The sequence below is a fragment of the Odontomachus brunneus genome, unplaced genomic scaffold (genome assembly GCF_010583005.1).
Source record: "Odontomachus brunneus isolate Ranch 3 - 2012 unplaced genomic scaffold, Obru_v1 Obru_scaffold_028, whole genome shotgun sequence".
In the NCBI taxonomy this organism is placed as follows: domain Eukaryota; kingdom Metazoa; phylum Arthropoda; class Insecta; order Hymenoptera; family Formicidae; genus Odontomachus; species Odontomachus brunneus.
The window spans coordinates 935,133-949,190 of record NW_022639478.1 but is presented as its reverse complement, the minus strand read 5'-3'; the positions used below and the strand labels follow the sequence as shown (position 1 = coordinate 949,190).

The following is a 14,058-nucleotide window of genomic DNA, read 5'->3' as shown; positions in this document are numbered from 1 at the left end:
CTCTCTCTCTCTCTCTCTCTCTCTCTCTCTCTCTCTCTCTGTCTCTTCCTCTTTCAATTATTCGCGATCGCGATCGAACTCACACGTGCCGCACAAATCCCGCGGTCAAACGAGCTTCTAAATGCGCCCGGCCGGTGATCGCCGTGCGCGTAATTACACGCTTCAACTTTAATTACGCGCGTTCCGCGACTAGCAGCACAGGTAGGCAGTTGAGTAGATGTGTTTCGGCGCGCGTCGTTATCGCAATAAACTCGCCGACTATTTACAGCTGTCCCGTGCGGCGTTATTATATCAATGGCCAGCATAGCGCCGATCTTTTTTTATTGCGCTTTAGCCAGCCACTAAATTATCTATTTCTCTCTCGCGTTTTTATACGCTGACCCAGGGGCAACGCACAAACACGTGCGTGCCACGAAGAGATATCTACAGAGGAGCACCGTATCCCCCCTAAAACCCGAAATAAACTACGGCTGGAGCTGCCTAGAAGTCCCTTTCTCTCCTAACGACCGCTCTTGTCGATCTATCGTTCGCCAATTTCGCCATGTCGCACGCGAGTTATTCGAAAAAAGTGTAAATCGTATATCGCCGGGCGATAACGTATATACGCCGTAAATGTTCGACGTTAACCACATTCGCATCTCGTATTAGTTAATCATCTCCACGCACAAAACTGCGAACATTCTCCCTCTTTTCTTCATCCCTGTTCCTTTCTCTCATTGTCGACGCGTCGAGATCGAATCTCACGGAACCTTTCGCGACTCGAAATTTTCGAGTCGATTTCTCTCGGTCGCGAAACTTGGCGACTTGCGCATAAAAATTAAATGTGCATGCCGGGATATAAGAGCGACGGAGTTGACGCAAAACATTGGCGTGTGCTGATTTCGCCATGGATTATCGAGGGCACGTAGAAATATACCCTGATTTACGATTCGATATAGTTGGGCGGCGACGCGACTCGAGGTAATTCACGGAGCCAAGCAATTCTCGGCTCCGTGAGACAAGTTAATTTAATTTTAAAAGCGAGCTAAATGTACAACACGCGCGTACATACACACACATACGCGCGCACACTCATACAGACGCATATCTATAGTCACACTGATTGATAGACGAGACAATACACGGTGCGTCGTAGCTATTCGCTCGCGCTACGAAGCAGCCAGCTGCCTACGCGCGTCAAACTTTTGACTTTGATTATCCGATTCCCTCCAACTATTTCGAAGGAAATCTTTTCGCATGTTATATTCTCCACATTTCTAGCAGCGAAATTTCACTGAAAAAGTAGAGTCGCGTCAATTCGAGCGATTTTACGCTCATATATACAGAGAAAGAAATTTAGTTGTCAAGTTTGATCTTCATGAAAATAAAGCAATTTCTGTGAGATTCTTACAACTCAAATTTATGATTCCGGAAAATTCTAGACATTCTACAAATCTAGAAGGAGAACAAGTTTTAAAAATTGACTTGAGAAATTCCATTTTAACTTCAACCAAACTTCATGTCAATACAATCAAACGTTTTTTCTCCATGTAGAGTAAATTCTCTGGTCTGTGAATCGCTCAGTGAATATTTTCACTCGAAATTGAAGAATGAAGCTGATGTGCTTCATCGTTCATAGGGAGATGTCTATCCTAATCGATTGAAGCAGTAGTGAGAATTCACTTCAAATTCGAGTGAAACATCTATCGCGATTCTAGCGATTTCGAGTGGCAGTACCTTGACTATCGCTCCGAGCGAAAATACCGTCACCTTTCGAAACTCGGTTTTGAGTTGAAATCCCGCTGCAAATTTAACGAGCACAATCGTCGAAACATGCTTAATATCTGCCACGATACGTGAAACGTTCGCACCGCGTTATCGCCCGACAATTAACATTACGGCGATTCTTCTGGTCGATTAAGAGTCGATCGATAAGCGCCGAACGTTAGTGAATGAGCGCGGCGCGAGCCGAAGCGCACTGAAATATCCAGACCAATTAGAGCCCGATAAGCGAAACGCGCGTTTTAATTGCCGGAAAGCCGAAAACCGCGAGAGCGCTCGCCAAACGTGTCGCTGCTTGCAGTCGTTAATTTTAAACTTTCGACCGGCGGCGGCGGCGGCGACAGATAGGATCCATTTAACCGCGTTGGCGCTTATCAAAATATGAACGGACACGTGTCGTCGCCGATCGTACAACGGGAACACTTATTTAGTCTCCTGGTACGCGCACGTACAGGTGATGTAATAGTGGTGCAGCGTCTTCAACAGCCGCGGCATTAACGACGAAGAATAAACTGCAAGGAATAAACGATTCGCCGAGCTCGTAAACCAAATGAGCGCGTCTCCCCTCTCCCCGGACTAGGATAAGCCATTATGAGTCTTGGCACTGTCAAAACTTTCGCGTCCCACCGGCCCGTTTGGAAAATCTCCACGCGTTGTTAGGATAGCAGAATTACGACCGCGACGAGGGTCCAAAGTCGCGACGATGCATACACGTCGCCTATCGTCGTAATCGATATCCTTCACGAGAGAGAAGACAGATGTTTTCTCTTTCCACGCACAAAGAGGATTATGCATCAAAAATTACTGTACAATTTTGTAACCGAACAAGTAGATCGACATTCCACAATAATTGACTATCCTTTCATTTCATATGTTACACTGAGAAAAAATGTTTGGAATTTGCAGCTGTATAATCCCGAGTCGAAATGTTAGCCCTATTTTAGATTCTCTAATATTTGTATATTTTAAAGAACCATGCAAACTTTTGATCCTACTTTCAATTTTACTATTTCATTCAACACCTATTTTGATCAATTCCGTTGAAAAGAAGAAGACTCGATGTAGTGAGCAAGTCGATAGAATGACGAATTCATGATAGATCTACATATATAAATGAACTTATGAAATAAGTAACATTTGCTTAGAAGCGGCGTATATTTTTCCGTCTATACTATACTACGTTAAAAGCAAGTTCTCTCGTCCCTCTCGCCCAACGCGCGACTGTAAAGGGATCGCGCGGTGCGTTAATGAGCAGCGCCAATTTTGAATTGAGCGCGCGCCTACCAATAAAAAAAGGGGGAGGGGGGAGGGAAAGAGAGATAACAAACACGACTTTGCTTCTCGCGTGCCAGTCGGACGACCAGAAAAAGAGGAACAGGACGATTCGACGGAGCGCGGAAGTAGCCCGGGAACGGTAACTCCGTAATACCTCCCGCCGATGCTTTTGACCGACGCACGCACACATACACACAGCAATACACGGCGTGTTATTTGCAGCCGCTAGGCGAGACCGTTCTGGTCCTCCCGAATGATTGATCGTTCTCCCCGCTATACATCTCCCTCCGTCTTCCACTCGGTTCTCTCTGTTCGTTTCGCCCTCTCGACGTCATATCCCTACCTCGTTCTTCGACGCTCTTTCACGATGTAATTCTGCGCGTTTTTCTCCCCTGATCCCTACTACACCTTCCGAATTACTAATTGTCCGTTGATCCTCTGTTATCGGCTCGTTAAAGCGCGCGATATCGCTCTTCGTAATAAGGAGTGGCCACCGTTACGAGCATGGACACTACGGAAGAAAATCTTGAGCCAAAGTTCGCCGACGAACAAGGCCAACATCGTCGCTGCGACCGACCTCTCCTGCGCAATATATGCGTGTGTGTGTGTGTGTGTGTGTGTGTGTGTGTAATTTTCACGTATACCTGAAGCAGTTACACTGGCTCACGCGGCTGCACAATGCAGTCCGACTATTCTTATCGGCTTGCACTCGCTTCCCACGCGCGCCGTAGACCGCTATCTCGGATGGCTATTTTTGCTTTTTGCAACTCGCAACTCGCAACTCGAGCGGGATATTTTCGGAAGTACCGCCGCGCGACGCATTGTACGCGTCCCGTTTGCAAGGTTTTATCTCGGCGTTATCGGCCGCGCCGCGCACGGGCGACGGAGCTCGCGAACGAACGACACGCGATGTAACAAGTACCGAAACACGCTACAGATATGTCCGCAAGTACAGTGAGAATGCAGCCCGCCGGAATGTACGCATTACGCACTCGCGATCGAGACGTCATAATGAGGTGATTCGCAGGATCTCGCGCGCAGTTCGAGCACGACGTTGGTGCTCTCGAAGGAAAGAAAAAAATTAATGGGATAAAAAAGGTTTCTCGACGGCACACATCGCTGCGGATTTAACGTCGAATGGACATAGTTCAAATTTACACTGCAAAATGCGATTAATATGTAATGCAAATTTTGCTTCTATCTCTATTTCGCGCGAGTAGTAGGTATTATATTACGATTTAATCGTTTGTATATACCGCGAGAGAGCAAGCCATTTATCGCGGTGATAATTCGACCGCGATGTTGACATATTCCAGAGAAACAAATTATTGTGACTCTTTTAATAGTGTGTATTTTATCAAAACTCTTTGAAACGGCTTGCAACGGTTTGCGGAACGGGATGCAATCAGGTATTAAAGCGTCTGCGTCGTGGACTTTGTCGCGTTAAAAAAGATATGTATACGTATATATAGAGAGAGAGAAAAAGAAAGAGAAGGAGAAGAACGCGCGAGTCCCTTGCGACTGAAAGAAAAATGTGGAGCGGAATAATTTAATTCGCCGCCATGTGATCGACCGTAAAGTCGTGCTTTAAAATCGTCCCTCGTACTTTTATCGCTCCTCGTTTTGTAACGGCGACCGACATCGACCCAAAGCCAGTCGAAGGCTTCTTCAATCCCACGACAATCGTTGACATGTATGTGCTCGGACGCGCGCGCACGTGCGCGCAGCACACACACACACACACACACACACACACACACACACTAGCTATTATTTGCTAAATATGTTACGTCACATGTTATAATTCAAGAAAACAGAATATGATTTCCATTTACGAACGTACATAATTTCATCTGTACAGCATTTCTCCTATAGACAATCGCGACAATATACTCCACGAATATTCAAACTACAGACAACACTTCAATTTTTCTCGTATTACCCGTCACATAATGTCAAATTTGAATGTTGTAACAAGGAGCATAAATGAACGTTATGATGTGAAAAAGAGAGCAGTACACACAAGGTCTTTTCTTTTTGCTTCTTAAATATTTTTTTCTCTTTGCGTTTAAAAACTAAAACAATAAGATAATAAGAACGTCTAGGATTAAATACGTATCCGGGCATTTTACCTCTTATTTATATATACAGTGCTTCTAAATAACAGAATTTCTGTGAACAAACTTTATGTCCTACAAATACATTTTTAAGCAATTTTTTCCCAGTACACTTCTTACAGGTTCTACAGAAAACCACCAGCAGCAAAGTTAAATAGAATCAAAAGAGATTTATACGGGCTTTAGAATATCAAACTAGACGTTAAATGAAACGCTGAGGTCGAAAGTAGGATAAAAATTTCGACTCAGACGGAGGCTTAATGAAAAATGAATGCAATGCAAATTTGAGATGCTAGGACTCACCTCCTCGTCCGACGGCGGCTCTTCGTAATCCGACAGTGTGTTCTTGAAGACGAAGATGGAGTCCGACGGGTCGAGACGACGCGCATTGCCGAACTGCGTTTGTCCATCGACAGGCTGCGTCGGTGCGGCCGTTTCCACCATGCTAGGGGACATGTCTGTTAACGACGACGAAGAAGAAGAGGAAGAAGAAGACGACGACGACGACGACGACGACGTACGCATCCACTTGTCTTTGACGATCCCGGAACAGTCGCACGTGTCACTTGCGAGTCGTCCAAGCGGCTTCTGCAATCTGCACGCGTAGAAAACTGAAAAAGTAAACGAGTGTCTCTATAGCAATGTACGCTTTTGTGGACTTTTCCACGTATTATCCTACTGTTGACATTCTGAACGTCAAACGGTGTTACGCGAGACAATGTGTACAACGGATGAAAACAGTGGCTCGTGCGCCCTTTTTGGGAACGCGCGAGAAAGGAGCCACACGTCGAAAAATGTGATGGTGTGTTTTTTGTGGCGGAAAATATTTCATTTCATTCGCGGTACATTGGGCAAAGCACTTTGCGGTTTTTAGCGTCGCCCCAAAAAAGACGGGAGGCTCGGCAAAAACGCTCCGCTGTACGTATGCAATAGAACCGAATGTATATCTAGAGAGTCGCACGAAGCAATAGAGAACTGGTTGAATGAGGTAATAAACGTGCTTGCAAAAACAGTTTCGTTTCTGTATCGTAACAATGAGTGTGTCTGCACTACATTTATTCTGCTAAATTTACAAAATACATTTATTCTCTCAACAGAATCTCAGTCAAGTCAATCTACGTGACATCAAATATATTCGACGAGAAAAAGGAGGAAAAAAAAAGAAAAAAAAGAACACAGATTTTAAATTGGATAAATCCAAATTGGATGGCATCATGTTGCAAACATAACAGAGACGCGTCATTGAAACCCGTTTCGGCCGTATCCAAAATTGCGTCTGTGAGATTCTCGTCGTTTTTGCCGCACCGTCCATGAAATGCCTTTACATCATGAATATGCATCACGTCCGTACGTAACGCACGATACATCACGGCTCATGCGGCGCGTTTAGCACACTGCCAACGGCAAAAGGTCGCCTCCTCAACCCGCCTTCCCTTCCTTCTGATCAACCGCCGTGATTAATCACTAAGCCTCAATATCAAAGCGTGACGTTTTATCTCGCCCGACGACGGAAAATGCGCGATTAATCATTTCGGCGGGACGAACAACGACGGGACGAGCGCTCGATCGATCGATCGATGGGATGAGCTCACCAACTCGCGAAGATAAGCTCACAGGAACGAGTTCGCCGAACAACGCATTGTTGTTTCATTCATTCATTACGTGGAAGCGCACGTGTGACGTGGAATCACATGATACCGCGGCAAGGCGGAACAGAAGAATGAAAGCAGTGTGAAAAGTTGCGGCTGGCAATTACGGAATTGGGAAATTAGCACGATAATAACGACGTGTTCATGATGTATCACGTCACTTGTACCGCGCCTATGCAAGCTTTTCCGCGACGACACGAACGAACAGCTCTCGGACAGCTCTTCGGAGGAAGAGACGTCTGCGAGGTTAAGTTAGGTTAAGTTCGCGGCTGGTGACGAAAACGTCGCATATGCTCGTCAAATCGGCTTATACAACTCGGCAATCGCCTGTATTTCGAAAACTTGCTCGATAAAAATTACGCACATTTCACGCTGCTGAGCCAAAGTGACCGGCCTAAGAGGATGCGGATGAGGTTAGGGGGCAACTTGATGCACGCACTGATTATCATGAAATCGAGACGCTCGACGAACTGGTGCAAACGCGTTGACACGAACGTAATATGCAGCTCGCGACAAACACGACAGGATCTTACCAAAGTTGACAATCTCGAAATTGTCATCGAACACACTCTATCCGATATATTCCATCACGCCGCGCACTGTGAAAACATCAGCGAGCACTAAACCGATGAGTCGTAACGGTCTCGCCATCTGTAGTGACAACTAATAACTGAGTAATCGCGCTTGAATAGTGTCGATATTTTCCCGATATAGTGGTCTGTTCTTTTCAGCTGCACTGCTGAACTGGTGCAATAAGTACAGTGAGAAAAAATATACTTGTCTCACTTTAACTTATTGCACCAATTTAGCAGTGCAGCTGAAAAGAACAGACCATAGGTTGCGCATTGCAAAATGTTCTTTTCGAGGAAAATTTACCTGAAAATTCATAGGATATGAATAGTGAGCTATAGATTTTCAGCAAAATTTTCTTCAAAAGAAGCATTTTGGGATGCAACTTGATAAAAAGATTGATACTAATATAAGTGACTAACATTATTTTAAAACAAAATTATTAAAGCTTAAATTAGTTCATTCCACATTATAGAAAATAATTTAAAACATTTTTTTTATGCATAAGTTTCTCGTTAAATGTCAGCAAATATTACACGCCTATATAATCCCAAACAGCACAGAGAGTTAAAAAAAAATTTATTTGTATATTCATTTGTATATCACCAATTCTGAGTTTATTTTGAGATGCAAAAGGAATGCTTTTTATTAAAAGAATTCCTTTTGCATTTGAAAGTGAACTCAGAATTGGTGTCACAAATGAATTATTTCTTAACTGCTATCTAGGATGGGTTATACGATACTTTCTATTTTATATTTACAATATCTAAAATTCACATGGTTTATGTAAAATTATGGTATACATAGTACAATGTACTAGTAGTTTCATCAACTTAAAAAATCGGTAAATCAACCGATATCTTACATTTTTCTCTTAAATATTAATAATATTTACGAATGTAATTTAGGAATATAAAAAATTGTAAAAGAATTAAATAATATAAAAAGTCTGTGTTTTTATTAAGTCTGTTTTAATTACTTTCACTTAATATATTTTTTAAATTGTATCAATAAATCAAGTTTGAACTGACCCATACAGCATAAGTGTCCAAAATACATCCCAGAGACATTCCGAAGATGTGTCTCTGAGACATCATTAGGATGTTTTTGGACATTTGTGCTGTATGAAGAAATTGGTATTCAACCTATAATTTGGATTATTACCTTAATTAACAACTATTTAAACACAGTCACACAGTTAGAGATTATCTAGGTCCTATTTAAAAATTACATTGAAATATGTAAGATCTATAAGATCCTTATTCTGAGCTTTCCTTTGTCGGTAAAAATGCCTTCTAATATGACTTGTATAAGCCTTCTGATTGGCTAAAAATCACTTTTTTTTAAGATATTTTTGTCAATAAAAGCAAATTCAGAATAAGAATCTAAATATATTAGACAATTGTTACAATAATGATTGCGTCATTTATCAATTAACTAAGTTTTCTTCGATGACTTGCGAGAGCGGCTATTTAACTTCCAAACTGCTGCTCGGCGAACGAGCGACGCTGCTCTCGATATTCCTGATCACAACTCACGACGCGTGTCTTTTTCGACGGGTAGAGAACGTTAAGTACATGGCGATCCCACAATTTGAACTTTGAGCTGCTGTTCATGGCGAATGCGCGCGACACCTTGGGTGCGATTCATTAGATGCTGCAAATGCTTTGAAGCGCTTAAAGAAAAGCCACGATTGGTCTTTACGGCGTTTCAAAACGTTAACAGCGCCAATGGATCGCGACTTTTTGCTACTAGACAGCGCAATCGCGACACGTGATATCCAATGAACGCAACTCTTCCAGAAAAGCAGCTTGCTCGCTAGATATCGCGTGTCACGTATCACACCGAAATTGTTTCAACGTAATTGCCATTAATTATCAAGATCCTACTACAAATTGGGTTTAAGTCTCTCTCTCTCTCTCTCTCTCTCTCTCCCCCCCCTCTCTCTCTCTCTCTCTCTCTCTGGCGTATATAATATATAAATTAAATTTCTCTTACATACAGCCTTAAATTTCGTATGGCAATGCCTGTGACAAATTTTTCTTCAATTAATTAAATAAAATACAATGATTCAAACTCTAAACTGTCGTAATGCGACAAACAAATGAATTGCACTCGTTATCCTGATGATAAGTTTCTTGAAAAACTCTGATAACACATGTTGGTTTTACATAAGTTTCCTAACCGTTCGTTTTAGAAACGTTTCTAAATAATGTATGCCTGAGAAGATGCATCGATCTGACGATTTGAACCATTACGCGGTAATATTCGGCACACCCGATGTATTGTTACGCGTGATATTGGCTTTCCATTACATATATAACAGCGACTGTTTAATATTTCATCATAACGAACATGGGGTACTCATCTTTTTGATGCTCTCGACAACAATAATTTGTGCGCAAGGCTTACCTTGCGAGTTGAAGTCGCGAAAACACTAAATGACACATGAGCTCGATTCGTCGCGCAGCTATTCACAACTGACTCAACACTTCAACGATCAATAACCTCGAAATTTCATGATTGCGAGGTATATCGCGTGAACCCGCAAAATACGATTCATTTATTTTACGAACATTGAATGATCCAAAATACGCAGAGATCAGTTCTAACGCCAATTTTATGCTAATATAGTTTTGTGTAAAAAACAAAAAAAAACGTTTCGAGCGCCATTCTCTTAACCATTTCCCTAAACTAATATTCCTGTACTAAACTAAGAACAATATACAGTAAAAAATAATACAAGTTTTATATTTTTGGATTAACATCTAACCACTCTGCCACAGGTGTGATGCGTTTCGATTTTAAAACGATATCCTCGAAATCTGATTGGACACAATGACATTCATTTAATATAATTTCTGATATGGTATTTGGCTGCTCATTAAATTGAAAATGTCTTGCTTCATCAGGTATGTTTCTATCAGTTTCCATTCGTATGGCATGTTCACGACAACTGTCGAAAACACATTTGTTCGCGATAAGACTAGAATCATCACTAAGCTGAAAAAAAAAGATTTACGTTCATCAGAAATATTTTGAACAAAATTGTTCAAAATTATACGAGTTATGCACAAAGTGACTGTACCTGTACACCCACATAACACGAAAGGATCTCACAGTTATTCATGACAGCCTCGCCATTTGCACAAATAAGCACGGCAGTTCCTAAAAACTCGAAATGCGTGTCCTCAATTACTAATCTCGCATCCGGCATAACAACTATACCTGTTTGAACAGTTTTTTCTTTTGAGGTCAGATTAGATATTACACAATGTTTTATCTTTACAAGTCCACTTCTGACAATTATGCCTATTGGAAGTTCCCCTAAACTTATGCAGATATTCTCCAGTAGAACCTATTATACATATAGATATACAGAGTTAATTGAACTATGCAAATTTTACAGAAAATTCTAAATTTTGTAGCTGTGACATATGTAATACCTCAGTAAAATTGTGAGAAAAATCAAGTAAAGTTGACGCACTACTGAATTCTTTTGGATGAAGGATAGTATCTCTAGTATTGTATATTCCTCTAATTGTGCCACCTGTTTCTAATTCACCAGCACCTTTGATAATATGTTTTCCTTCACCTAGTATAACCATATCACCTGTTTTACACGAGTGTAAAACATCATCCAAATATCCAGAAATTCTGAAAGTAAAAGTAACAATTTATAAACTATGATACATTTAAAGTTATTTAAGAAAGAATATGATGAACTTACTTGATAAGTGACTCATTAGGTAACATTTTTTTAACTCTATCACAAGTCTCCTGTAGTTCTCTTAACGTACCATCCAGCCATACAAAGTAGCATGTTATTTTTTCATCTTTGCTCATTGTATTTTTATCTACAACATTATGATGCTTCACAACCATCTCTCTCACTTTGTCATTCTCTAATATATCCATTTCTGATTTAATTTGCTGAAGCCGGAGGTGAAGATTCATATATTCAAGTGGTGCTGTCTGGGATTGATCGGTCTTATCTTTATCACCTGTTATTATACTTTCCAATTTTGACATTTTTTCCCAAATATGTTTTGCTTCTCTCACCAGTGATCTGATCAGGTCACAAGTTTGTTTGTCAATAAACCCTCTCCTTATATCATAAGCAAATCTTAGTCTACTCTCCAAGTGTTGCCTCACCCAATCGACATTATCGTCTTCCTCATTATCCCATGGTAACCACAAATGTGTATAAAAAAATCGTAACTTGTCTATTAAATGTGCAGTACCAACGATATCTAAAGTAGTATTGGTTTGTTCAATGGTTGGAAACAGTTCGATTAATTTAACTTTGCACTCTGAAGGAAATGTAAGATATCTATCCATCTCATCCCACATGATTTTCACTAAAGCGGACAATGTAGGACAATCAACCGACAACACCTCCACCAAAACCACCAACGGATAATGAACTTGATTTTGTGCACACACGGAAAGTGGTACGTTCCAAAGAGCCTGCCAGCCGGCTGGCTCTATAACGATTTCCGTGTCGCAAATCCATTCCAACTCAACTTGAGAGGCGGGTAAGATCTTGTCTGGATTTATCAGTATATCGGTGTACTCTGTAAACCTCTCGTGAAGACTTTTGTCGAAAGAATATACTTTCATCATAGCTGTCAGATATAAACGATCTCTTTCTCTGTCCCTCTCGTTACTATTTTCTCCTTAATTTCCTCCTTATGATTCTCGTACGCCTTTTAGCTGTGGCTTATACACTAATATATGTTAGTACTTTTATTCGTCCGTTAAATTTTCATATACACGTGCATCCCATTTCAAATATGTTTACAATTGACCAATCTTCTCTCTTTCTATATATCTAGCTTCAGGAACCTAGTTAAGGGTCTACAAGAATCGTAGCATTGAACTATAACCATACTGGAAAGCTCACTGCCTACCCCCTCCTGGTAGAGAGGGGCAAACGGTCAGAGAGAGATATGCAAGATTCAAGCCTGAAACACAATTCGCCGTATGTCGAAGTTGGATATCGGAATGCAGCCGATGGTCCAATGAGGAGAACTCATTCTCGAAAAATAAATTCTCTCATTGGACCATCGGCTGCGTTCCACATCCAACTCCAACATACGATGTATTGTGTTCTAGGGGCCCGATTCTTGACGGTGTGCGAATGAGATACGCATGCGAAAATCTACAGTATACGTAACATGAACTATACATTTTTGTATTGTGAAAATAGTTTCGCATTGCAAACTTTTAGTTTGCTCGTATATATTTTTCTTTACGTGTAAATTGTGTAAGTTTCCATGAAAATTTTTAAGCATCAAGCGATGTGGTTTAAATGTGAAAAATAATGTAATACTACACTCGCATATTAGGCTGCGTTCAGATTCCCCACCCGGGTGTATTCTATTACTAGAAGTGCTATAGTATATGTCACATATACTATAGTGTTTCTAGTAATAGAGTGCAACCCGGATGAGGAATCTGAACGCACCCTTATGTAAAAAGTGAGTAGAATTTCTGTGAGTAGAATAGTGACTTTAATTTTTATGGTTATACGACAATTGGCATTTGACATAAGAATTCCACGTCCATTAAAAACGAACAACGAAAGCCAATTGAAGCATGATGGGTTAGGCGACAGTTTCCTGAAAAGTGGATGGGATAATGTTGGTACCAAGGAAAATCTCTACACAATATGATTTAAAGATTCTGTTCTTTGTAACTGCACTGCTAAATTGATGCAATAAATTGAAATGAGGCAAATATACGTTTTCTCACTCTAACCTCTTGTATTAGTTCAGCAATGCAGTTACAAAAAATAGATCTTTAAATTATATCGAGTAGAGATTTCTCTTGGTACCAACATTATCCCCTCCACTTTTCGGGAAACTGTCGCCTAACCGAAAGTTAATTGAAGCGTGATGACGTATAGGGAGTGAAAGCATACCGACAAAGTTTGCAAAGTTAAGATACGTATACATCAGAAAGTTAAAGTGTAATATATTATAAATTGTATGCAGTAAGTAAAATGTAAGTTTATTTTATGTATTTATTGCATGTATTTTATGTATTATTTTAAATGAAATATATATTTTCTGCAGATTTATAATTTTAATATGAATAGAATATTTTATCTTTTAATAATTTATCCTAAAGTAATCCCAGACAAGCAGACTTCCAAGGGACATTCTAAAGACATCACTATGTCTTAAAAACATGCTGAAAAAATTCTAAAGATGTCCATTGCAAATTGGTGTTGTCTTGAATATATTGTAATATTTGTTTTACTTACAAATTCACGTTAAATCTTTCATTTTTTACGAGTTTAGTGAAGGTTTTCATCTTTCACGAGTTCATTACAAAATTTTCACTTTTCACGAGTTCACACTAGGGGAAAAGATTCATGGGGGTCGATCATGTATCTTTTCACTTAGGGTGAATTCGTGAAAAAATGAAAATTTTCACGTAAAGCGAAAAAGTGAAAATTTTAGTGCGAAAAAGTGAAAACTTTCATGCGAATTAATATTTCCCGTAAAAAATAATATCTATATTCATAATAAGTTAATCAATTACGATGGCTGCTGCATGGTGGATAGTTAACGAGGAACAAAACGAAAGAAACGAGAATTTACGTATTATGCATAAAATTTTAAGAGATACTCAAGATCTTTTTGATATCCCAGAAAAACAATTTCAGGAATTATATA

The 14,058-nt window shown here is 40.2% G+C and overlaps 2 protein-coding genes across 4 annotated transcripts in view; both read right to left on the bottom strand.

The window, feature by feature from the left end:
• LOC116842877 (RNA pseudouridylate synthase domain-containing protein 2-like) overlaps positions 1-9,863 on the bottom strand; it is a 191,820-nt gene extending 181,957 nt beyond the window's left edge. Inside the window, exons 1-2 of one of the 3 annotated variants that reach the window (XM_032812686.1) lie at positions 9,785-9,863; positions 5,457-5,764 (exon numbers count right to left, since the gene is read on the bottom strand). In XM_032812686.1, coding sequence (XP_032668577.1) covers positions 5,457-5,678 — 222 coding nt within the window. In that variant the 5' untranslated portion in view covers positions 5,679-5,764; positions 9,785-9,863. Of the gene's footprint in view, positions 1-5,456; positions 5,765-7,166; positions 7,454-9,784 lie in introns of those variants that run through there. The other 2 variants (XM_032812685.1, XM_032812684.1) reach the window with 2 other exon arrangements.
• LOC116842878 (protein nessun dorma) lies at positions 8,304-12,291 on the bottom strand. The gene is made up of 4 exons (XM_032812689.1): positions 11,103-12,291; positions 10,819-11,029; positions 10,461-10,730; positions 8,304-10,375 (listed from the first exon to the last, which is right to left on the bottom strand). Exons 1-4 carry the CDS (start codon positions 11,996-11,998, stop codon positions 10,121-10,123), a joined length of 1,632 nt encoding a protein of 543 aa, XP_032668580.1. The 5' UTR covers positions 11,999-12,291; the 3' UTR covers positions 8,304-10,120.
• Positions 12,292-14,058: the final 1,767 nt, after the last annotated feature.